This window comes from Vigna umbellata, chromosome 11 (assembly GCF_029865625.1).
Source record: "Vigna umbellata cultivar VRB3 chromosome 11, Vumbellata_1.0, whole genome shotgun sequence".
NCBI lineage: Eukaryota > Viridiplantae > Streptophyta > Magnoliopsida > Fabales > Fabaceae > Vigna > Vigna umbellata.
Genome location: NC_142175.1, coordinates 32,505,389 through 32,528,812, shown reverse-complemented (window position 1 = coordinate 32,528,812; position 23,424 = coordinate 32,505,389). Strand labels below are relative to the sequence as shown.

At 32.0% G+C, this 23,424-nt stretch overlaps 4 protein-coding genes across 7 annotated transcripts; 1 reads left to right on the top strand and 3 right to left on the bottom strand.

Annotated features, from left to right (window-relative positions):
- Positions 1-2,410: 2,410 nt before the first annotated feature.
- On the bottom strand, positions 2,411-4,385 carry LOC124842020 (aquaporin TIP2-1-like). Its single transcript, XM_047318429.2, has 3 exons — positions 4,171-4,385; positions 3,665-3,915; positions 2,411-2,959 (listed from the first exon to the last, which is right to left on the bottom strand). The coding sequence occupies exons 1-3, from the start codon at positions 4,295-4,297 to the stop codon at positions 2,591-2,593; spliced, it is 747 nt and encodes a 248-aa protein (XP_047174385.1). The 5' UTR covers positions 4,298-4,385; the 3' UTR covers positions 2,411-2,590.
- A 4,764-nt stretch (positions 4,386-9,149) lies between these two features.
- Positions 9,150-14,049, top strand: LOC124842016 (protein MODIFIED TRANSPORT TO THE VACUOLE 1-like). Its single transcript, XM_047318425.2, has 5 exons — positions 9,150-9,680; positions 10,012-10,761; positions 10,988-11,143; positions 12,102-13,043; positions 13,591-14,049. Exons 1-5 carry the CDS (start codon positions 9,474-9,476, stop codon positions 13,630-13,632), a joined length of 2,097 nt encoding a protein of 698 aa, XP_047174381.1. The 5' UTR covers positions 9,150-9,473; the 3' UTR covers positions 13,633-14,049.
- A 263-nt stretch (positions 14,050-14,312) lies between these two features.
- LOC124842015 (uncharacterized) lies at positions 14,313-20,293 on the bottom strand. Of its 3 annotated transcripts, XM_047318422.2 has the most exons (14): positions 19,876-20,289; positions 18,806-19,220; positions 18,524-18,615; positions 18,114-18,272; positions 17,582-17,918; positions 17,103-17,221; positions 16,945-17,017; positions 16,652-16,872; positions 16,495-16,551; positions 16,250-16,421; positions 15,695-15,817; positions 15,443-15,613; positions 14,856-14,915; positions 14,313-14,780 (listed from the first exon to the last, which is right to left on the bottom strand). In XM_047318422.2, the coding sequence occupies exons 1-14, from the start codon at positions 19,917-19,919 to the stop codon at positions 14,655-14,657; spliced, it is 2,169 nt and encodes a 722-aa protein (XP_047174378.1). In that variant the 5' UTR covers positions 19,920-20,289; the 3' UTR covers positions 14,313-14,654. The 3 variants fall into 3 exon arrangements, with proteins under 3 accessions (XP_047174378.1, XP_047174379.1, XP_087957873.1); XM_047318423.2 differs by lacking the exon at positions 16,495-16,551 and having other exon boundaries at positions 19,876-20,288; XM_088101747.1 differs by lacking the exon at positions 14,313-14,780 and having other exon boundaries at positions 14,891-15,025; positions 19,876-20,293.
- A 1,338-nt stretch (positions 20,294-21,631) lies between these two features.
- LOC124842011 (uncharacterized) lies at positions 21,632-23,383 on the bottom strand. Of its 2 annotated transcripts, XM_047318417.2 has the most exons (4): positions 23,246-23,383; positions 22,940-23,028; positions 22,757-22,854; positions 21,632-21,946 (listed from the first exon to the last, which is right to left on the bottom strand). In XM_047318417.2, exons 1-4 carry the CDS (start codon positions 23,256-23,258, stop codon positions 21,841-21,843), a joined length of 306 nt encoding a protein of 101 aa, XP_047174373.2. In that variant the 5' UTR covers positions 23,259-23,383; the 3' UTR covers positions 21,632-21,840. The 2 variants fall into 2 exon arrangements, with proteins under 2 accessions (XP_047174373.2, XP_087958500.1); XM_088102374.1 differs by lacking the exon at positions 23,246-23,383 and having other exon boundaries at positions 22,940-23,062.
- Between the last annotated feature and the right edge of the window lie 41 nt (positions 23,384-23,424).

The window sequence follows — 23,424 nt, the reverse complement described above, 5'->3', positions numbered from 1 at the left end:
GAAAATCATTTTCTCCTTTTTTTAAAAAAAATACCATAACAGAAACGTGTTATTTTAATCTAAGATAGTCAAGTGTGGTAACTGTAGTTGAAACAATGTTGGATGTGAACTAGTTGAGAAAATTCTTTGTCAACGGATATTTTCGTGACTATATAATCAAAGTGATGGTGTATTAAATTTCAAACTATTTCGGTTTCTCACTTCATTTAATTTTTGTGATATTAAAGTTAGAATCAAATATTAATTGGAGATAAAAAATATATTAAGGTTGAGGTTATATTATGTTTCTTATATGAATTGTGTAATAAGTTATTAGTTCAAAATCATTATCTTCCATTATATAAATATTGTATAATTAATTATTTTATTTTTCTTTTTGTTCCATTGGTTATTATATATAATATTTTTTTTATATAAATGACATATTTTTTCAATTAATTTTTCTTATTTTCTCTTTTAATATAATATTAGAATTGAATATGGTATTTTAAAATAATATGATATATGAAATATTAAAAGTTTATATTAATTTAGATTTAAATTTATCAGGTCATATGTTATTGTGTATCGTTTAATTTTCACACTTGAAGGATGTGGTCAAAATTTTACATAGACCAAATTATATATACATGGATAAAGAACTGATTTTATAGAGCTAAATTAAGATTATTTTTCACTATGTTGATACGTTATCAAAAGTGATTTTCTTACATTAATCCTAATAATTTTTTGTGTTCTCACATGATCATGTATAAAAAGTTTAATGTCTCTAATTGACCGTTTTAGTAGTATGATTATGTCTATTCTAAATGCTAATAATTTTTTCAATGGTTTATTTTTTATTTTTACTATTTTATCAATCTCTTTTAAAGATAGATGGATTATTGTCTGTGCTCATTGCTTTCATTTCTTGTAACGTGTTCCCTTTCTAAATTCCAAATCCTAAATTCAATCAATTTCTATTCATGTAGTGGCTATTAACATTGATCAACTTTACCTTACTTTAGTGTTTTATAATATTCATTATCGATCCTAATTTTATTTTAATTTACTATCGGTTACTGCTTTACTAGCCTATAGTGATATGTTAGTTACTTTTTTTATAAATTGTGTTATCGCTCGTTAACATATATTTTAGATTTTATTAAAATGTTATTAGTTCTAATAAAAAGGACATGGTGCTAGATCTTTATACACGAATATATCGTGTTTCGGTGAGATTAAGATCCTTAACCCAAAGCATTCAAAGTTGTTCGTTCCATCTTCTAGCTGCGATGTTCTCTCTCTTCTCCTTGTCCAAGGAGCAGGAAGAGAGTGTCTGCAGAAGACACTCTGACACTCAAGTCAATAACTTTGCGTAATAATCTTGTAATAAAGATTAGTTATTAGAGTTCAAAAATTACCTGCTATGAGACAAATATTTATAAATATTATAATGAGTTTACCATAAGATTTGAAATTAATCAATAATAAATCACTATTATTCTTTTTAACCGTCAATTAATTGTTATTATTATTATTAATTATCTTAATGGTTGTTTTTACGGATCGGTTAACTATTTATTTGAGTCCATTTGAATCTACCGCTAATGGTCCTATACTCGTGCGAACTTGCTATCAGATTTTCTGCACTGTAGATGTGAAGTACAAAGCATGTGAGAAGAGAGGATTGAATAGAGTCTTGTCCTCTATTTCTTCATCATGATCTAAAAGACGTGACTCTGTAATGCTGTTTTCCCTACCTTCTATTATTGCAAGTTTACATTTGCAGATTAATAATTCCCAAATTCTGGGCCTCACCACCACCTTTTCTACATTTGGGACAACCATAAAGTCCTAACCGTCCCATCTTCATGTAATTCAACACTGTTCATCCTTTGCATCAAGGAACAAAGTATTTCTCAGACATAATTGTTTCATTTTCCAAAGGAAAATGACACTTGAACAACCATTTTTGACAACATTTAGACACGCGCACACGTGTCAAAATCTGAGTGATCCAGTTGGAAAAATTAAATGAAAATGGACCACTCAGATTTTGACACGTGTGCGCGTGTCTAAATATTGTCAAAAATGGTTGTTCAAGTATCATTTTCCTTTTCCAAACTTTGTTGCTATAATCGACATTTCTAGACGGTGACAGTGACATGTTACTTGGATCTTTTATCATGTATTTAACAGACCATTATTGACGTTTTTTCTTTGTTTTAAGGTCTGAGCTTAATCATATAAAAAAAATTGATACTATTTTTTATTTAAAATTTTAAGATAATGAATTAATAAATCTTTAATTTTAAATGATATTTTATTTTTTCATTTTTATCTTAAATGAGATTTAAACTTATTTAAAATTTTTAAATCTGTGCATTAATTAAAAAAAAGAAGTTAAAAAGTAATCCTTTAGAAAGAGTAAAGCAGCACACCACCAACCTCTTTGAATTCTCACCAAATTAAACAGTAGCACACTTTACAAATAAATTACAAGAAGGAAAAACATACACTAGAAAAAGCAAGAAAAGCAAGAATTGCTTATCCTACTTTTATTATGAAGAAACATGAATATTACAGAGGCCATGATCTCCCAATGGAGTCAAAATTCAGTGGAAAGAGGTGCATGGTCAGAGCGAATGAAGACATTGCCATAGATGAGGCCAGCCAAACCACCACCGACAAGAGGTCCGACCCAGTAGATCCAGTTGTCATGGAAGTCACCACTCACAACTGCAGGGCCAAAGGAGCGTGCAGGGTTCATTGAGCCACCTGAGAATGGCCCTGCTGCCAAGATGTTCGCACCAACAATGAAACCAATGGCAATGGGTGCAATCGTGCCCAACGAACCCTTCTTAGGATCAGCTGCTGTGGCGTATACAGTGTACACCAAACCAAATGTGATTATGATCTCTGTAACAACTCCTTCAACAACTCCAACCCCAGAAGCCACACTGTGAACTGGAATTGCCTGCCAACAAATAACAACAATTCAGTTTTTCGTCTAAATAAACTAAACATGGATTGTCCTATTATTTACAAGTGTCTGATACCATAAAAAAATTGAGAATGTTAATGATGTTTGAATACTAGCTTCATACAAGATGGTAATATAATATATACATCGGTGTAGCTCATATTAAAGAAAAGATGAGAGACAAATGTTATAGGAAGTGGGTCAACAGCTCAAAGATGTGTTTTTGGTAGCTTTATCTCCGTGTATAAATTCACTTTCATCTCTTATTTTCTATTTCGTGAAATTTTTTTTTGTTATTGTTGTATATATATTATTACATTAAATAGAGATACCTTCGGGACATACTACTTAAAAGTAATGATATCATGATACATTTTTACGTTCATTTGATATATAGTATAAGGATGAAATAGTTATAAAATTGTAAATTTTTGTATTTTTTTTAAGGAAAAAGAGAGTAAAAAGTAAGAAAGAATAGTGTCACATGAATGTAAAAAATTTAGGTGTATGAAATAATATTTTTTTTTACTACTTATGCATCTTACCCGTAGCAGAATCATAATTATGGTCTCTTCACAAAGTGATAGAAAAAAGGACATGTAAATATGTCCTTGGTTTATGCATGAAGCTTCTATAATGCAAGGAAAAGATTTGCCAAATTGAGGTAGCCATGTGTAGATTCTTTCAATTGAAACTTACCAAACCTCCTGTGACATAGCTGAGAAGAAAACAGGCCACAATGGAGCCAAGAAGCTGTGCAATCCAGTAGAATATGCCTGTGAGGATGGTGATGTGGCCACCAAGAGCCAATCCAAAAGTCACAGCAGGGTTGACATGGCCACCAGAGATGTTGGCACCAACAGAAACTGCAACAAAAAGTGCAAAACCGTGGCAAATAGCAACTGCCAGTAACCCAGCAGGATCGAGTGCTGCATCTGATGTCAACTTACCTACAAGTGAAAACAAAACAGCCAAACATGTTGAAACTAAGCACCACGGTTTCAAAATGAAAAATTTGTAAACTTCTACATGGTGACAATTACAAGCCAAAACAAACATTGCTTCATCAGTTTTCTCTTATTTTTAAGGGTTGTTTTATGTTTAATCATGGTGAAACACCTTGAATGGGACTAAAATTACAAAGGAGTGGTGGGGTTGAGACTGAGATCTTGGATTAAATTTTGTTGTGAAACCAGAAAACTAACCATAGGCTATGGCTGAACCAACACCGGCAAAAACAAAGAGCAAGGTTGAATGGAACTCAGCAATATAGGCCTTGATTGAGCTTAAACTGAAAGAATCATCCAAACGTCCGAAGGCAATGCCACCCATCTTCAGAACTTTCTAGGGGAACTGTTAAAATTAGAGGACAGGATAGACAAGGAAATGTTACAAATAAGAAAGGTAGTAGTACAAAAAGCTTCTCTGTTGGGGTTATATATATATATATATATATATATATATATATATATATATATATATATATATATGTTTTAACCTTTAATCTGTATGTTTTAAAAGCAATGATTTTGACTTTTTCTTAAATGTGATGTATTATTTCTTTCCTGGTTAGGTTAGAATAAAGTATAGCCCAGACTAAAACTTACCACATTTTAAAAATATAGAACCAAACATTATCATTTGTAAAACATAAACCACAACTAATCTTATCACTATCTTGTACTACATTCTACTTTTCATTCAAATATTTCATGATGGATACTTTTAGATATATAAATGAAAGATCATTACATTTTCATAAGAGATTGACACTAAAGAAGTAGTATTGAATCCCTCTAAAGTTACTATATAACCAACCAATGAGATAGTGAGACGGCAGATCTTATAGGACAATTCGATTCTATACGAAAATACATTATAAAATTTTAAAATTTTAAGATGGTGATTTTATGAATCTTAATTTTATTAAAATGTTTAAATTGTTAAGAAGTGAACTTTAAACCTAACTTAATCATGTGGCTTGTAAAGTGAGGTTTGCACCCATTCATATACTATAAATTGACCTTATCTCTAGTTGATGTGGGATTTCCAACACAATCCCTTACGCCGAGGTATATACATCTCATGCATGAGATAAACATTAATGGATAGTCCGATAGTAGTCTGATAGCGAGTGAGACAATATATCTATAGAAAATCTTGTTAGAATAGACTTTAACCTGATTATGATACCATGTTAAGAATTACTTTAAGCCTAACTAAATTACAAAAAATTATTTTTATTTAATATGAGAGTTAGACCGGTGTTTAGATTTATTCATTCATGATTAAAGTTATTACCATTATTTTAGTGTGTGTTGTTTGCACGATAAAAGGGATGGTTATGTGAGACATATCGATGCACATATCCAATCAGTTCTGTAGTGGCAAACTTAGCTGTCATTGGCATACTTTAATAGAAATGTCCGGAAGCTAACGAATGATTCCTCCATGTGAGAAGGAGAGAGAGTGGTAGAGATGATGTTTGGTTGTGGGGTAGAATGTGAAGGAAATAATCATAAAAGAAAAGTAGGAGTGGAGAGAACATGAATAGCTTTGGGCCACATATACCACCGCCCATGCTCTAAAATATAGCAGAGAGGTTGTGGAATTTCAAATTGACTGAACACAAATTCTTGGGTGTTTAAGTTTCTGAGTAATTAATGTATCACATATTGGTTGTTTTGGCCAATGTCGTGGATAAGTTGGTCGGCCAATTAGTGCTCAGCTAAGAGATCATCTTGACTTTTTAGAGCTTCTGTCAGAAGCTTTTCTTTTTCATCAAGGAATGCTTAGTTAATTATACGTAAAAAAATAGTTTGGATACACATTTCTATGACACGAAATATAAAGATAAAATAATTATAAAAAATATTTTTTGTATTTTTTAAAAAATAAATAAAAAGAAAATAATATAAAAAATGAATGTAAAAAATTTATTTGTCAAAATATCATTTTTCGTTAATAATTTTATCACTTATATTAGTGTCTGATTGGATAGCCCTGTAAAACTATCTATTTTGTTGTATAAAATATTTTCTCTTTATATTTATCTTATCTACACCAACAAACCCTTTATTAATCATTTGTGTAATAGAAAAAGAAAAGGTAATCACTTTTGTTAGTATTGGCCAAAAGTTGTGCGTGAAGTGGTTGTTAAATACATTTTATTTGAATACAAATAACAATAATAAGAAAACAGTAATAGCATACTTATAAATTTTTTATATTTATTTAACATATATTATTGTTTTCAAATGATATAATCGACGAAGTTACTTCACTTAATAAAAAGAAAATATTTTTTAACAATTTTTTTATAATAGTTTGTGATTGGTTCATTTCAAATATATAAACCAATAAAAGAGTAATACATAGTCTGTTGTCGAAAAATTATTAAAAAAAGTTGTTAAAATATCATGAATTAGGCTAAAAACTATATAATGATAATTCCTTGACATTCTTTTCTTTAACCGAGATTTGGGTTCATAATATAAGTTTTGAAAATATAAAAACACATTTAATATTTATAAAAGGACCGAAAGATTGATAAAATAGACACTTTGAAATTGATATGAGTGTAATATAATGTAATTATGCTAATTTCGAATTGATTCGATTCCCAAGTTTGTTCATGTGTGAAATAAAAAACCATTCATCTATATTCTTATATGCTTATACATATATATATATATATATATATATATATATATATATATATATATATATATAAAAGTGAAACTAAACATGGATTGCTTCAAAAACCCAGCTGATGATTTCAGGATCTTTTTGTTGCACTGCATAAATATGAAAATAACTTTTGAACTATGTAATTTTTTTTATTTTTAAGACTATACAGTTTAAAAGTCATTTTTTTTGGTTAAAAATACTTTTAGATTATATAATTTGATTTTTTTAATTTTAAATTATATAGTTTGGAAACTTTTATTAACTTCTGGATTATGTAATTTAAAGATTATTTTTATTATTATTAGATTATACAATATAAAAGTCACTTTTGACTTTCAAAATACAGAACATGCAAAATAAGTTTTTCTATTATACAGTCTAGAAATTATTTTTAATTTTCAAATTACATAATACGAAAGTTAATTTTTAATTTAAAAAAAAAAACTTTCAAATTACATATTTTAAAATTAATATTTTTTATAAATTTTTTTTAATTGTATAGATTAGAAGTCATTACTAAGGATAGGAAGGATTATGGTAAGAATGCAGTGTGATATGTTGACCCTTTTCTAAGTAAAGAAAATCAAGGGGTGTAAGAAGAAATTCCTTGCGATTTCTCTGTAAGGCCCAAGGTTCTTCAAGGAAAGCTTCTCTCCTCTAATTAACAAAACGGACTACCATAACTTTTGGATTCCAATACTATTGTTTATAGACTTTGACTTCTTACACCTTATCATTTTCTTCCTACACTCCATTTCTGAAATTTATTTTTCAAAACACAATTTTCCAGAAGTTTTTGATGGAGTGAGAGAAAAAATTTGATGAGTTGCCTTAAAACAAAAAAAAATGTTTTTATTCTTTACTGTTTCTTCTTCTATTTTGACTGAAATAAAAAAATTGTTTGAAAAATGAATTAGGAAATTAATAACCCAATATTTTTTAATAGTATTAGTTAATATTGTTTTAAAAAAATTCAACAAGGAAATTAAGGAAAAAGAAAAAATTGTGGAGTGTGTATTCTCTCTTCCATTAAAAAAAATCCGATGAAAGAAAAATATTCTTTTCTTGTTCTCGACCTCCCTCCCTATGCATACTTCTAAGTTCTATTATAATATGATAATGATATTTTTGACAACATTTTTTTAACAATATTCTAACATCATTTAGGTGTCATTATGTGATTGATCCAAAATTATTCCAGAATCAATAATAATAATCATAAACATCAACATGGACCAATCACAGAATGATCATAGATAGTATTAAAATGTTTATAAAAAAAATGTTGTCAAAGATTATCCATTATTATAACATATGAAAGGGTAAATAAATTTGAAAAAAAAAACAACAAATGTTAACGAGAAATGAAAAACGTGCGTGTTAAAGCGATAGAAAATCAATAATAATACCCACTTTTCTGTCTTTTCTTTGGCGTCTGGCTCTGTTTATGGTTCCTAGGTAGACAGACACATGAAAAAGATGACAACCAACCTTCAAAATCAAACTTCTTTTACCTTTTAAATGATTTTAATTTTTTCTTAGAAGTAGTAAAATAGATAGAATTTCACGAATAACCTCAACAATACAACTAAAAAATGTAAATTGAGATGATCTTTTCAACTCCATTGACATAATCTTTTTGCTAATCGTTTATACAAATAAATAAACATGTTTTTGATATATTAAAAAACATATAAAAAAATGTTATATTTAAATAAGTAATAAATTATTTAAATATAACTCTTCAACTCATTTGATAACTTCGTTTTTGACCGAGTTTAAACGAGCCAAATTAAAATGTTTTACCGTATTTTTTATCAACTGATGATTAACTTTAAATTTAGAGTTGTATACAAGTTATTCAAACTCTCTTATCACTAAATTTATCTTAAATGGTTAAGTTATTTTACTACGTAGTGTGCTAGAATAAAATAAAATTTACAATTAGTTGAATAGAAACACGATTTATATTAATCATAAAATAACACGCTATTTTAATAGTTAATGTACTCTATTAATAGTAAAATAAAATAAATGCCACTTTTTGTCTATTTAAAGAACTAAAATGACATCATAGTTCAGTAAAAAAAACAACATCATTATCGTACAGACTAATATCGATTGAATCTCTAAAATTCAAATATAGACTCTTGTTAATTTTTTTTTTCAAATATTTAATCTGTACAATAACCTAATTTAGCATGTGCCATCGAATTCAATAACAAATTTTATTTGCCAAGGAAAAGAATATAACACCTCCAAAGGATTCTCCATCGTAATTTATAAATTAATAATATAACACCATAATTAATCATGAAACTAGATTAATAGAATATTAGTATTTAATTAAAATTAGACGGTTAACTACCCCCACAATATATCTTGTCTGAATAATAGGTAATAATATTTTTTATCAATCTGCAGACAAGTCTTCATTATAAATTTATAAATATTTAATTTGTTACTTTTTTTTAGTTGAAAGACGAAGAAAATAAGTGAAAATTCATTCCACGAGTTCATTTTTCGCAAGTGTATTTGGTGCCACAAATTGTCTTTTCTTTCTCTGCGTTCGTCGTCTTCGATTCTTCCCCAAATCTCAAAACCCCGTCGGAGGGGGCATCGTGGTTCATTCCATTCTCCTCAAAATTTTGCGACTTTTTAAACCCCTGATTGGATTTTCTATCTGGGTGATCGTTTACCCGATCGATCCGTGTGTTTAAGTTCAGAGAATTAGCATTCGTCTCGGGGTTTAATATAGTTTATGCATTAAAAATCCCATCTCAGTGGGAAGTTTAAGGTTGTTGTGATTTGGGGAAAAATGGAATCGAGTCGAAGAGCAGTGGAGTCGTACTGGCGGTCGCGGTTGATCGATTCAGCTACGTCCGATGAAGATAAAGTCACGCCCGTTTACAAATTGGAGGAAATCAGCGAGCTTTTGCGTTCTTCGCATGTTAGTATTGTGAAGGAGGTTTCGGAGTTTGTCTTAAAACGTTTGGAACATAAAAGCCCAATTGTGAAACAGAAGGTACTTAAAAATCCGTTTGGTTTTTGGATTGGATGAGTTGGATCTGGATGGTTCAAACTTCAAATTTTTTTATTTCGATATACTTTTTTTTTATTGTTTTTGGGGTGTGGGGAGATTTTGGAATAGCTGCTAGTGTTTACATGAGGGATGAAAGGGATATTGGATTTGAAAATTGAAATAGTTGGAATTAGCTTTGTAATTATACAGTGTGAAGTTGGAGGTGGGGATATGAGAAAGGATCATAGTGGTTTTTGGTGTCAGAGTTTGGAATATGCATCCTATATAATTTATGTAAACACTTTGTGATACATGCTTGTGTTAATGTTGGCAGGCTTTAAGATTGATAAAGTATGTGGTTGGGAAGTCGGGCGTGGAGTTCAGAAGGGAAATGCAGAGACATTCAGTGGCGGTTCGTCAGTTGTTTCACTACAAGGGACAGTTGGATCCTTTGAAAGGCGATGCACTAAATAAGGCCGTGAGAGACACTGCTCACGAGGCTATCTCTGCCATCTTTTCAGAAGAGAATAGTAAGCCAGCCCCCGCTGAAGATCTAAACCGGCGGATACAAGGGTTTGGGAATAAAAACTATGAACCGCCACAGGAAGATAAAAAATCTTTTATCAGTGAGGTTGTTGGTATTGGAAGCGCGTCAATTAAGCAAGGGCTTAATAGCTTAACACAGGGACATTCGCTGATGAAAAATGATCCCGGCAGCTATAAGAGTCCAAATCTTCGAAGATCGTTGACAAATGAAACAGAACATGGTGACAGATATGAACCAATTTCGTATCATAATGATGCTCAGAGTAGTTTTGGAGGTTCAAAGAATCAATCTTCTGGTCCTTGGAATCAGGATTCAAGAGTAACTAAGACGGAAACATCAAATGGGGATTCTGGTGCAAGTTATGTAGAGAGTAAGACAAGAGAGCATAAGTTGCTGGAGACAATTGTAACTTCAGGAGGTGTTCGCCTGCAACCCACTCGTGATGCAATTCAAGCTTTCCTAACGGAGGCTGCAAAGTTAGATGCATTGGCTTTATGTCATGCCCTTGAACTGAAGCTTCAATCTCCAATTTGGCAGGCATGTCTATTATGTTGATTTTTGACAGAAATGTAAATTTAGACAGGATTGACCATGTTAAATATACAAATATGCACTTCTTTGTCTGTATAAGTCTTTTTTTTTAGGATTTACAAATTATTTTCATTCCAAGTATTTTTGGATCAGAATATAGCGTGACTGTACATGATATCTTTATTTGCATTGATATTATATTTAACTTGTGTTCTGTGAATAATATTTGCAGGTTCGCATGAAAGCTGTTTGTGTCCTTGAGTCCATTCTGAGGAAGAAGGATGATGATCATTTTTCACTGGTGGAATCTTACTTCACTGAAAATAGAGATGTGGTGCTGAGATGTTCTGAATCTCCGCAAGTCTCTTTGCGGGAAAGGGCTGCAAAGGTACCCTCATTATCTATCAAATGAATAGCTATTACATGAAGCTTCCATATCAACTATTTTGCACTTTGTACTTATTTCAATTTATTTTAATGTGTGATTAAATTACCTAAAGTTTTGGTAATGAAAAAACTAGTGAACCAGCAAGAAGAAAAATTAATCATATAGAGTCAACTAAGGTAATGATAGATTGTTGTTTGTACTGAACTTGTGGTTATATATTTAATCTAAAAATATTCAATAGTGACAGACTAATGTCAGTTGTGGCTCTTGCTGTCCCTAATGTAAAGGTGGTACTTTGTTTGATATCACGAGTTTGTGGTGAACTTGTTACATATTAATCTAAAAATATTCGACAGTTACAGACTCAAGTCAGCTGGGCATAATGCTATTGCTGTCCCTAAAGCAACGGTATTGCTTTGGATTTGGATGATATCATCAAAGGTTTCTAAAGCTAATTTGATAAGCAAATTTAGAGAGCGCTAAGCTCTCAGGTTTGAAACTTTAGTTCTAAACGTTTATCACTGGTGATTGGAGAAGAATGTGTTGACAGTTTATGGATAGGCTTTTCATGTGAAACCTTTTAGACTGAGTAGGTTGGATGCTAATTATTATAATGGAATCCGAATTGTGAAACAGCTTTGATCATTAATATTTTGTTCTTAGCCTTGGAAGTGCGAATACCAGTAAGAAATTCCATGTGAGTCTCACCCTTGTAAATGTACTGTTCTTCTTTTTTTCTTTGTCAATTGTGGAGGAAATGAACTATATGCTATGCCAAATGTCTAAAGTGTCATTTGTATATTTTTAAAATATTTTAACAGTAACAGCTTAGACCTAGTGGATGAGGCTGTGTTGCTGTTGTAATAGCTTAGACGACTTGGCACTCAGTTGATATAAGCTAATAACTTTAAGAGCAACCTGTGTAATTTAATTCAGCACTTGGCCCCTTGATGGACAGGTTCTTAGTCTTTTAGGTGGAGGCCAGTCAAACAACTCTGCAATTAATTCAGAGAATGCTGTGAAAACAGAGAATGCTGCTGTTGTGGAGCTGCCTAATTTGATAGACACTGGTGATTCAGATGATTATCACGGAACTGAGGACACTCTAAACAGTGTAACAGATCAAAATATATCAACTTTGACATCCACTCCTCTGGTTGATGATTTATTTGGAGATTTCAGCAGCTCTATTGGAGCTAGTCAAGAAATAAAAAATGATGATGATCCATTTGCTGATGTTTCATTTCACACAAGTGAGAACAAAGAAAATGCTGATGATCTCTTTTCTGGGATGACTGTTGGTAGTGATAAGCAGAGCAATCACGCCAATCACAGGCAGGGGAATATGGGTGATCCTGAACTTTTTGACATTTTTACTTCCAATTCTGAGCACGGAAACCAGAAGGAGCTTGTCACTGATTTAATGGGCGGTCTATCAATGGATGAAAATACCTCAAGTACGACGCAGAAGGGAGCATCTCCTTCCATGCAATTTGAATCTTTATTTTCAGGCTTAACTGACCATATTCCTGGCAATACTTCAGATGGCATGTTGAGCTCTCAGCCAATGGGGTTGAATGTAAATCCCATTTTTCCTAATGGTACTCTGCCTTTTAATATGCAACCTGGCTTCATGTTGAACCAAGCTTATTCTTCCCAGCCTCTTAATTACGGTGCCATGGGAACTCTTTTGGCTCAACAGCAATTCTTAGCAACAATGGCTAATTTCCAACACCTTAATAATATCAACATGCGAGATGATGGTGTTGCTCAAATGGCTGGACCGAATGGAAAATCACCCTTGCCAGACATATTTCAACCAAATTTTCAAACTCAAACTCCTAGCTCAATGATCAACACCTCAAGGAAAGAAGAAACTAAAGCATTTGACTTTATCTCTGTAAGTTTGGTGTAAATACTTTACAAGTACCTTCCATTGGTTTAATTTTTGTTAAGGATCTGGTTTTAATTTATGCATTTTGAAGTGCAGATTCATTAGTGAATAACTTAGCGACATGAATGGAATTGATATAATTTAAAATGTGATTTATTTTTAAAAACAAGCCACTTGGTATTTTACCGGCAATCTGTGGAAACATAGGGATGAATAAAAAAAATCATTACTGAACACCTGGAAACCGATAGCCTGCATGAATAATTTACCTTGTTAGATTATGGTGCCATTTATTGGTTTGCTTTTTCATAGATGAATGAGGTAGAGTACTGTTCATGTTAAGATATGATACAATTTCATTAATAAACTAGATTACAATAATTTCACAAGTCCTTGGTTGGGCCCCCATGCTTGCCATGGGACGAGTAATTTTGAATATTTAACATATTTAAGTTTAAATGATAAACGTATGCTGCGTGGAGAATTTGTCGAGATGATATCTGTTATTTAGCTTTTGGTGTATTAACATGACCACATTGTTTCATGCTTGTAGGACCATATGACCTCTTCTCGTGATTCAAGGAGAATGATTTAAACTTTAGATCTTGTGTTGTTATGGAGGATTATTTACGGTGTGGAATTGCTGGACATTAATAGATAAAAAATGTTCATAGTTTCGTTACCTGTGCAAAATGTTGATTTTCTTGGCAGTGATGGAGCTCTATAAACGAAATTCTACATGTCCATGTTGACAGCAAAATAATAAAATGAGAATACATTTTGGACATGAAGAGATTCAAAATGGTTGTCGCTTTGAATTAGATTTTAGCATAAGAATGTTGTGTAGCACTGTAATGTTTTATTTTCTTGAGTATGTTGTGTATGTAGTTAATGGTTGAGATATTACAACTTTAATTCAGGCTTCAGGTAAAATACAACTCAGATTTTTCAAATGTCCATTCATATTTATTGTATCCATTATGTGTGAAATGAAGAACTGCCTTGTAGACTACGTGAAAAGTTTGCTGTAGCTTTGTCAGTTTATGCGGGTGGTAAATCAAGAACAATACAGAGGACTTGTAATTATCCATATTATGTAATCTCTAATTGCTGCTGCTATATAATTCAATATTTCATATAGCTTTCAAATCAACGGAATAATCTATGTACTTTATTTGAAATTCATTTATATGTAATTTAATCAATATGAATGAATAGCCATTTTCATTTTATTAAACATGCTTCGAATGTAATGAAATTACAAGTATTGTAATGTAGCATTTTAACGTTTAAACAAGATAATCTATATATTACTAATCAACAAATAGACGAATGTTTTATCTATAATCATGACACTCTTACCTCTTGCAGCAATACATGTTTGTACTAACACTCCTTCCAGAAGTACTTTCGGAATAAAAGATACAAAAAGTTATCTTTCTCCAAAAATATCTTCAGCACCCAAAAATGTATCCATAAAGGTTATCCAAATATACATAATCCCTTTGGCTTTGGAAGGACTTTGCAATAATTTTCTACTTTTGACCAAGAAGTTTGATTCGAATGATTAGGCACTGACACTATGAAGTTCAAATGTAACATGAGACTTGGTCATGTTCAAGAAATGGTTACTGGTTGATCTTCAAGGTCAAACTGAGCCAAATGTAACTGATCACCCATCTCTCTAGTTTGCTTTATTTGCTTTACAACATCCAAGCGCTCAGAAGAATAAGATGAAGGGATCTGCATAATGTATCAAGCATCATGAGTAGGGCAAGACAAATGAAAATCTTGAAAGACAAGGCAGCAAAAAGTTACCAAGAACGGCATATACTTCTTGATAGCTGCCAGAATAGCTGCATGGCCTACAGCTGTTACCTGGAAACAGAAATAAAATCAATTATTATAATTGAAATACTTCCAGCACTTTCTTCTCCGAGTAATAAGTATTATAATTGCATATTCAGTGATCAATTCCTCTGTCTGCACTACAAATAAGAAAGGAAAATTTGTCAAGTATATATTCTCCCAGTCACATCCTTTAAGAAAATGCTACAGTAGAGATATTAGAAACAGAAAAATAAAAAAAAAAGGTTATGCACTAACAGTGAAAAACATTGTTATACAGTAATCCAATCGTAAAACAATCATAAACTATTATATATAGTAAGCTTTGTTAACTTCTGTAATAACTACTTCACTATTTACAGTAAGAGTGACATTGATTGACAGCGTAAGAGTATTTTACTCTGACAATACATATCAATTAAACTGTTAAAAAAATACAAGGTGTGTTAGGGAAGACATTATACATCTTATTAATGGGTAGTTTAGCATGGTCTTAAAAGTGAACTAAACAGAAAGTTAACCAAGCCACAAGGTTCTGTAAGGGTAAAGGTGCTCACAGGAAGTAGCATCAAGATTGTCACTGGAATTAGCACAATTATGTCAGACAAGGTTCTGTTTAGCCTCTTTCTTTGACTACCAGAAGGCTTGCAGCCATGCATTTGCCTTGAAAGTAGCTCTAAAGCAACTGAAATGTCTATGAAGAGCAATACAGTACCCATCCAGATGTCCTGGTACAATATTCCACAGATTAAAAAACGTAGAGTCATTACAGCTTACTCATTTACCAGAAACACTATTAAAACTCTTACTGCACTTGTGGATGCCAATTTGATTATGTATCTCTTGATAAAATTTTGAGGCTGAGTATTTGACTTGTCAATATCAGAGTCTTTCTCATATGTTTTCTTACTTGTGATTGCAGAAACTGAAGCCTGTGATTAAAAAAGGAAGAAACTTTGAAACCAAATCCACAGCCAAGGCCTCATGTCAAAAACATCTGTCTATCTTTTGTTTTGTCTCTATCTATGCTCCCAGTTCATTAACCTCAACTACAACGAGATTCACTTTGTTTCTAATCCTAAACGATTTCTCTAAACCCTTTAGATTATGCCTTATCTTTAAGGATAAATTGTCAACTACCAAGGATACTTAGATCAACAAAACCAATATGTATCCTTGCCAAAATACGTGAGCAAAAATCACAACTGAATAAAAGAATTAAATCAAAACCTAACAGGCAAATTCCTTCTGTGAGTATAGAAATCACATAAGGAATCAACCTACTTCCTAGTTTATCAAGATAATGAATTTCCTTAACTTGTCATATATCTAGTTGTTATAATAAATCACATCTACTGACATACCTTTTTGAATGTACTACTGTTTCGAAAATTAATCTCTGGACATCCTTCTGTAGTTAAATCATGTGACATCTGATGCATTTCAAACACCCGAGGTAACTTGGGTCCATTTATACTTCCCATATATGATGTTTGGTTGTCAATTGCAGCATGATCCATGGTATTTAGTGATTCCCTGAAAATAGGCACTAATTAATGATCCTCAGCATTTAATGAGTAAAGCATCCATCAAACAAGAACCAGCCTACCCCGACTTGTCATAAGCAGCCCAGTGATATTGCAGACAAATACTAAGCAAACCCTGACTAGGATGTTAAAAACAGAATGCAAAACGTACAATGTTAATAGTTACTATTGTTAGACAAAGAAACTTAAACTGATGTATAAATATAAACTAAATATTACCAAATGAGCAAGTATGACCGTGAAGCTGTGTCCAATGATTGTTGAGTTGAGCGATTGAAGTGTGCAAACCCAGAGAAAACATCATAGCACACAGTAAAAACTACAGAAGAAATTATCTCTTTCTCTGCCTGGCGAGCATTATGTTTAGACCTTTTCTCCTTGCAGTTTATTTGAACAAAGGACATATAAAAATCAAGCCATCCTATCTCATCTGTTACCACCTGAAAGACATATTAGATTACAATCAGTGACATTTAAGCTCAACATACGAATGGTATTTAACAGAAACTAACCTCCATGAAACACTGGTACACACTGATGGAGGAAAATTCCGGATAAATGAAAAGAATGCCAAATTCCAGGTACCTAAAATCAAAGCATTGAATCTTCACTATCAGTATCTTGAAAATTTACATGATTAAAAATGTAACAAACAAGCAAAGAGATCAACCTGAGGAAGTCCTTGACTACTCCGTCAAGATCCTTAATGCCCATTACTGACAAAAACATTCTAGTCTTTCTTCCAAGGTATGTAAAAAGCCCCAATGTGGCCAAACTGTCTGCTCGTATCTGTAAAAGGAACAGCATAAACAACTGTCTGAGTATAGAATGATATATAACCATGCATGCACCTATAAAATAACGAGATTAACAAGATCGATTATTTGGAAGGCATGTCAAGTGATCATGCAAACCATGACTAGAAATATATTATCTGTTTTATAAAACTAAAAAAGAAAAATGCACTACAGCTAAGTATGTCTTCTTCATGTCAACAGTGTATCAACAGGACTAAATTTTATCGAAATATGTTTTCCTAAATGCTTCTGCTATTCCCTTTGGATGAGGAAAATTATTTCTTAAATAAATATTATACTCAGACTAAGTCCTATTTATCCATCAATTTTCTGCACAAGTCTGCAAGTTGACCTTTTGTTGAAAATTTTGCTTCTTTAAAGAGATGCTTTCTTCATTAAAGGCTTTCAATAGTTTCTTGTGGGCCAAACCAATCCAAAACTCTAGGTCCTCAGTTTTCTCACTGGGAAAAACCTTCCCACCAAAATGGTACAAGAAATACTGTTCAAATCCTGCCTCAGTTGCTAACTGATGTAATTTGTCCATAGATGCAAGATTGGGTGAAAAGTCCATAAGCTTGACCAAAACATCTTCAAGAGACAATACAAGTAAGGAGCAGCAGATATGCCTGGAGCCAAATTTAACCACTGCACTACAACATGTTATAGCCACAATAATTCCTGCAATACCGCTGAATACTTTTCTGTCAGACTAAATTTCTTCTGCTGAATATATGGCGAATCTAACCGAAATGAACATAAAATCATCAACTTGAAGGAAAACTTTGAAAGTCAAACGAATGCAAGGACATTTGTTGACTAAGAAAAAGGAATTCCATCCAAGGTTCAAATATATGTTTCTGAAAACAAGGTAGTTTCAAACAAACCTTCCTGCATATTCCATGGACCACTTCTTTAGAAGTGGAATAAAATATCCTGCTATCCGCGGCATTTCGGTGTCTCTAAACCACTGCACCAAATATGGATGCTTCATTTTCAGTCGAATTTCAATGTGCTCTCCCATTTGATTCATTTGTGGGCTCAAACTGAAAAAGGGAGGAGAAGTTAACACATATGAGAGCAATGCTTACATCAGTTGTATTTAACAAGATCACTTTTATTATTACAACCATTAACGAGTAAGGAAAAAGCAGAAATAGTAAATGTAATATGATGCACAACTATTCTTCCAATCAAAGGTTTGATAAAATTCCAACATGTTACAACTCTTATATATGTGTGTGTGTGTGTGTAAATATTACTATTGACAAGAAAAGCAGAAACAGTAAAAGCTTACATCTCTTTAACTGGGGAAAATTCATTTAGTCGTTCATGTGAAAGCAATATCTCCAAATCAATTACTGCTTTCATTAAAGCATAAACTGCAACCTACATGCACATGTCAATGGTTATATTTTCATTATTAGACCCAATCAACTTTTCCTGACGATTGTTCAGGAAATAAGTATATGCATCTTCTCATTAACAGGCTTATATCACAAATTCCCACAATGTAAAAGAATAATGTGTAGGAGACAATTATATATTTCTTCACTATAGAACATTTTGCTGCATGTACCTCATAAGCCATACGTCTATGCCATTCACGCACATCCTTTCCAATCCAAGCCATTGCAAGAGCAGGACCACTCCTTGCTACTCCAAGCGAATTGATTGACTGGGAAAAGCTCCTAGAAGATTCATGCAATAACCACACGACACAGTGCACCCTATTATGTTCTATTCCCTCACTACTGGATGGAACATCAGTAACCTCAACTGCTTCTTTGCTTTGATCATCAGAACCGTAAAAACAAGTCTTAGCTGATGCTGCCAACAATGAGAGCTTCTTGAAGGATGTGTAACATGAAGACAGAGATCCAACTAGCATGCCACTATTCAAAGAACTGTTATTTCTCTCATCTAACACATTTGAATTGGCATGTTGAAGGGCATAAGCCGTTGTTCTTTTTCTGACATCTAGCCCCACGGATCTGTTTCAGGAAGAAACAGGAGATGCATAAACTTTTGACAGTATGCAATGTCTAAAATACATAGCGAAATCAAACACATCACGGATTAAGAAAAAATGCTAGCTGGAACTACCGAACTAGTGACTAATACTATGTAGTAATCTGCTACTTTATTTCAGACAGAACAGATACAAGTGACAATGTACTTTCATGTATAATAAATGTCTTGTTTTTCAAATTGTTGCTGGGTAATACAACTCACAACTTGTTGGTTACCTTGACAACAATATTATTACGAGGATACCAACAACAACAGCAGTTCAGAAGATGAAACTTTAACTTTGTACAAAAGGCTACCGTCCAACAACTTTGCTAATTTTTCATTTTTTTAATACTTTTTAGCCCATTTTGGTCCCATGGATGATTGGCTGATTAATTTCATAACGGGGCAAAAAAAGGGGTAGCGAAAGGATTATATACCAAAAGTAGAAACCCATCCTCAGAAACAAATTTCAACTTTCAGGTAAGAAAATATCAACTACGGATAAGCAATGAGTTAATATATGTTTCAGATAATATTTATTCTTTTACAGCACAGAAGGGGTTATTTTGATGGGCTTGAAACAATTGTTAGAACAACAACAGGAAGGAGAAGAAAAAGTAAGAGGAAGCTTACGAGTAGTTGAAAAGTTGATGTTGCAGATTGAAGTGAGAAGCCATGGAAAGATGAAAAGTAAGAGAAGAGACAGAGGAAAAGATTAGGCATATTAATGTTGGAAAATATAAATAATGGATTAGAGTAAGAGCGGTGGCATCGAGGCACAGAAAGAGAGAGACACTAAATTTATAATTAATTCACCAACTCCAACTCTTCATTGCCCTTTGGATTTGGCTCCTATTAGCTTTCCTTGCTAATGCTTTGTTTGTGGACAACACAACCTTAAAACAAAAAAACAAAGCACTTGTACGTATTATGTCCAAACCAAACTCTAAACTTGAACTCAATGTAGTTTCAATCAAGTCAAAGTCAACACCAAACGTTGCTCTGACTGAATGAACCTTAAACCTCTGTTGTTGGGTAGTTGAAGTGTGGTGGATACATGGTTGGGGTTCATCTTTTACGTTCAAATTTCTCTTTATTTTCATAATTGCTACGTGATCTATAACAGAAAAATTTGTTCGCTACTTATCCACTGTTCGCATGATTATTTGTTTAAAAATATTCATATATATTTTAAAATCTGTAGATATATGCAAATATCCATAAATATTTTAAAAAAATATGTTTTATAAATTTTTAAAATAAAATTTAAATAAATTAAAATATATATATATAGTATAACATAAATTAAATTAAATATAAACTAAAATTTAATTTTAATCTGATAAAATATAAATTAATTTTAATTAAAAATTATGATTTTTTTTATAATGGATACTGTGAATATAAATAGTATAATATTTCATTCAAACTGTTTATAATCGGATAATAAAATATCCACCATCTACTACTGTAAATAATGAATATTTACTGGTATCAACAGTCCATTATAGGTTTTATCCATAAATATTTTTGCATCTCTAACCACTAATACCATCTTTCAAATTTCGTACTTCAAACAGTACAAACATGATTTAGTTAAGACTGAATTAACTTCATTTCATTTCAACTTTTAGTTATTTTTTTTGTCTATGTTCTTGGGGAACCATATCTAAAACACGTAAGTCAGATGATATAATCGTGCAAATGGCAAAAGGTTACAAAATTTATATATAAAAAATACCAAGTATGGGTTGAGTTCAATTAATTTTTTAGAGAACAATGATACACTTTTACTAACTTCCTCACGATTTTGAAATGATGAACAATTATTTTTTAAATTTTACATTACGATGAAATCTTTTTCATCTGTTGATACAGGAAAGTGAGGAACCATTGTAATAAATTAAAAATGTACAAACCATTCAAAATCACATCTTAATATCATTCTTCATACTGGTACAATAGATCGGTAATTGATTTCAATAGCTAAAAATACCAATTTAAGGTTCATTACTCCGATTACGATGAAACTAAAGGCCAATTCAAACTGATAAACAGAGACTTTAATAATATATAACTATTATTAATAGAAAACAGTATCAAGGTTGAGTAAAATAAAACATTAACATGAAAAACAATACCATAATAAAAGATTAACAATAAAATGTTAAAGAATAATAAATTATGTTTATTGTTTAACATCCACGAAAATGCTTTTGATTGAATAAAAAAGAAACTTATTTGTAAGCATTTCTAGGACTGGCTCAACCACCTCATCAATGATCATTCGGTATTTTGGTCGAATGAAACAAACACAACACCTAACTTGTTCATCAATCTTTCGATTGAATTGACTAGCCTAACCCAGTCAATTTGTTAATCATTGCAATGAAGGAACAAAATCAAAATCCATATAATTATAGCCACGAGTCTAAAAGAGGGAATGGGACAATCTGTCCACCATCTTCTGTTCACTGATATCTTTTGTTCTCAAAGCATGCTTAGACATTACTTTTCAAACGAATGGAAAGATAACGGCAAAAATGGCATTACCAAAACTCTACCTCGAAATTAATATACATTCTTAATTCTTCGGGTTTATTGATCTTGAGTGACAACCCTATCAGTAACTTTTCCTCCAGGAGTTTCTACATTACTTTCCTTAAAACCTAGTTCAGCCAAGTCTTGTTTTGCCATCAAGTTCCTGTAAGAAGCCAATTACATAATTCATGGTAATTAGTTATAAAAAAATCTAGTCAAAACAAAGGTAGGAACCGTATATACCAAAAGTAATATCTACAGCATAATATAACTATTTTACAATGAAAAGAACAAGACACATCAAAGATATCCACTAAAATCACTAACTTCTATACTTAATATTTCATCGTGAGAATATTTTAGAATGAGATTAGATTCCATGATTTCATTGCAAAATTGGTACATGTTTTGATAGAATAGCATTCTACTTGTGCTATGATCTTGTCAAGCTCATATGGTGTCATAAAAATACACATCTATAGAAAAACCATTGACGAAACTACTGCCTGAGAAATGATTAATAGCGGATGCCAGTTGAATAACAAGAGTTAATCCTAAATATAGAGACTTTATCTCTTAAAATGCTATTAGTGTTTCCTGTCTCCAGTAATCTTGTTCTCTTTCTTGGTTATTCAAAGACATTTTGTTCCTATAATTAGGTAACTTGTAAAAGTATGGTTCCATGTATATTTTCTATTGTTTTTAGTTTCATACTCAAGATCATAATTAGTTTTAAATGAAAAGTACTCACTCTTTTCCTCACCAAAATTTGCAATGCTCAGTTAAACAGATCACAGTCAAAAATTCAGAATGACTAATTCAAATCCACGAAAGATAATTAAGACTTTATAAAGCTGCTTAGTCATCATGGCAAACTACAAAATTGAGCTCAACAGAGAAGCCTAGCCTACTTAATTAGACTAACTAACATGTGCATTGAAAACTTATATGCAATGCATTGAAAGCAACCCACCTCTCCATACGACACTGCAGGTATTTTTTTGAGAATTGCCTGCATTTTTCAGACTGGTGGCCAGCAGTCTTCAAACAATTTAGATATTCCACCTTCTCCTGCAACGAGGGCGATACAAGAACGAATCAAAATGGAGCTGAGAAATAAAAAATGAATAAACAAGTGAAAAAGAAGCATACATACTAGGTCACACAAATGCAAATGGTCCAATGGGAATATCCCCTTTTCGGGAGGCACTGGACGAAGCCCCCTGTTGCCACCAAACGCACCACCTATACTACACAAAACCATCAAACACTATTAATAATCAGAAATCCATAAAGAATAAAGCATACTACGACATACGAAAAACAAAGGGTATTTTGTTTTAGAAACAACAGAAGAAGCATAAAGATTTCAAACAACCCTAGAGCATAGCATTTTCACTGCAAAATTTGGAAACAATTCATTTATCAAACAGAGGATGAAAAGTGAAAGGGAAACAAATACCTGCAGCACTCATTTCTAGGGTTTCATGCGGAAGCTTTGATACGGAATATGAGAAAGCAATTTCAATTTCAACTGGATTAAATAAAAAAAAAAAAAAAAAAAAAAAAACCACGCTGCATGTTGGATCCTTTGTGCCATTGGGGTGATCAAGCCCGGAGTCAAGTTTCCCAAGAAAAATT

Excerpts from the sequence above, each read along its gene's own strand:
- LOC124842020 (XM_047318429.2), bottom strand. The coding sequence starts at position 4,297 with ATGGGTGGCATTGCCTTCGGACGTTTGGATGATTCTTTCAGTTTAAGC. Across the intron at positions 3,916-4,170 it reads TGGTTCAGCCATAGCCTATG|GTAAGTTGACATCAGATGCA; the intron begins GTTAGTTTTCTG and ends TTTCACTTGTAG. Across the intron at positions 2,960-3,664 it reads GCTATGTCACAGGAGGTTTG|GCAATTCCAGTTCACAGTGT; the intron begins GTAAGTTTCAAT and ends ATTTGTTGGCAG.
- LOC124842016 (XM_047318425.2), top strand. The coding sequence starts at position 9,474 with ATGGAATCGAGTCGAAGAGCAGTGGAGTCGTACTGGCGGTCGCGGTTG. Across the intron at positions 9,681-10,011 it reads GCCCAATTGTGAAACAGAAG|GCTTTAAGATTGATAAAGTA; the intron begins GTACTTAAAAAT and ends TAATGTTGGCAG. Across the intron at positions 11,144-12,101 it reads TGCGGGAAAGGGCTGCAAAG|GTTCTTAGTCTTTTAGGTGG; the intron begins GTACCCTCATTA and ends CTTGATGGACAG.
- LOC124842015 (XM_047318422.2), bottom strand. The coding sequence starts at position 19,919 with ATGGCTTCTCACTTCAATCTGCAACATCAACTTTTCAACTACTC. Across the intron at positions 17,222-17,581 it reads AGCAAAATTTTCAACAAAAG|ATACGAGCAGACAGTTTGGC; the intron begins GTCAACTTGCAG and ends TTCCTTTTACAG. Across the intron at positions 14,916-15,442 it reads CAATCTTGATGCTACTTCCT|GTAACAGCTGTAGGCCATGC; the intron begins GTGAGCACCTTT and ends TTCTGTTTCCAG.
- LOC124842011 (XM_088102374.1), bottom strand. The coding sequence starts at position 23,047 with ATGGTTTTGTGTAGTATAGGTGGTGCGTTTGGTGGCAACAGGGGGCTT. Across the intron at positions 22,855-22,939 it reads ATTTGCATTTGTGTGACCTA|GAGAAGGTGGAATATCTAAA; the intron begins GTATGTATGCTT and ends CCCTCGTTGCAG. Across the intron at positions 21,947-22,756 it reads CTGCAGTGTCGTATGGAGAG|GAACTTGATGGCAAAACAAG; the intron begins GTGGGTTGCTTT and ends GGCTTCTTACAG.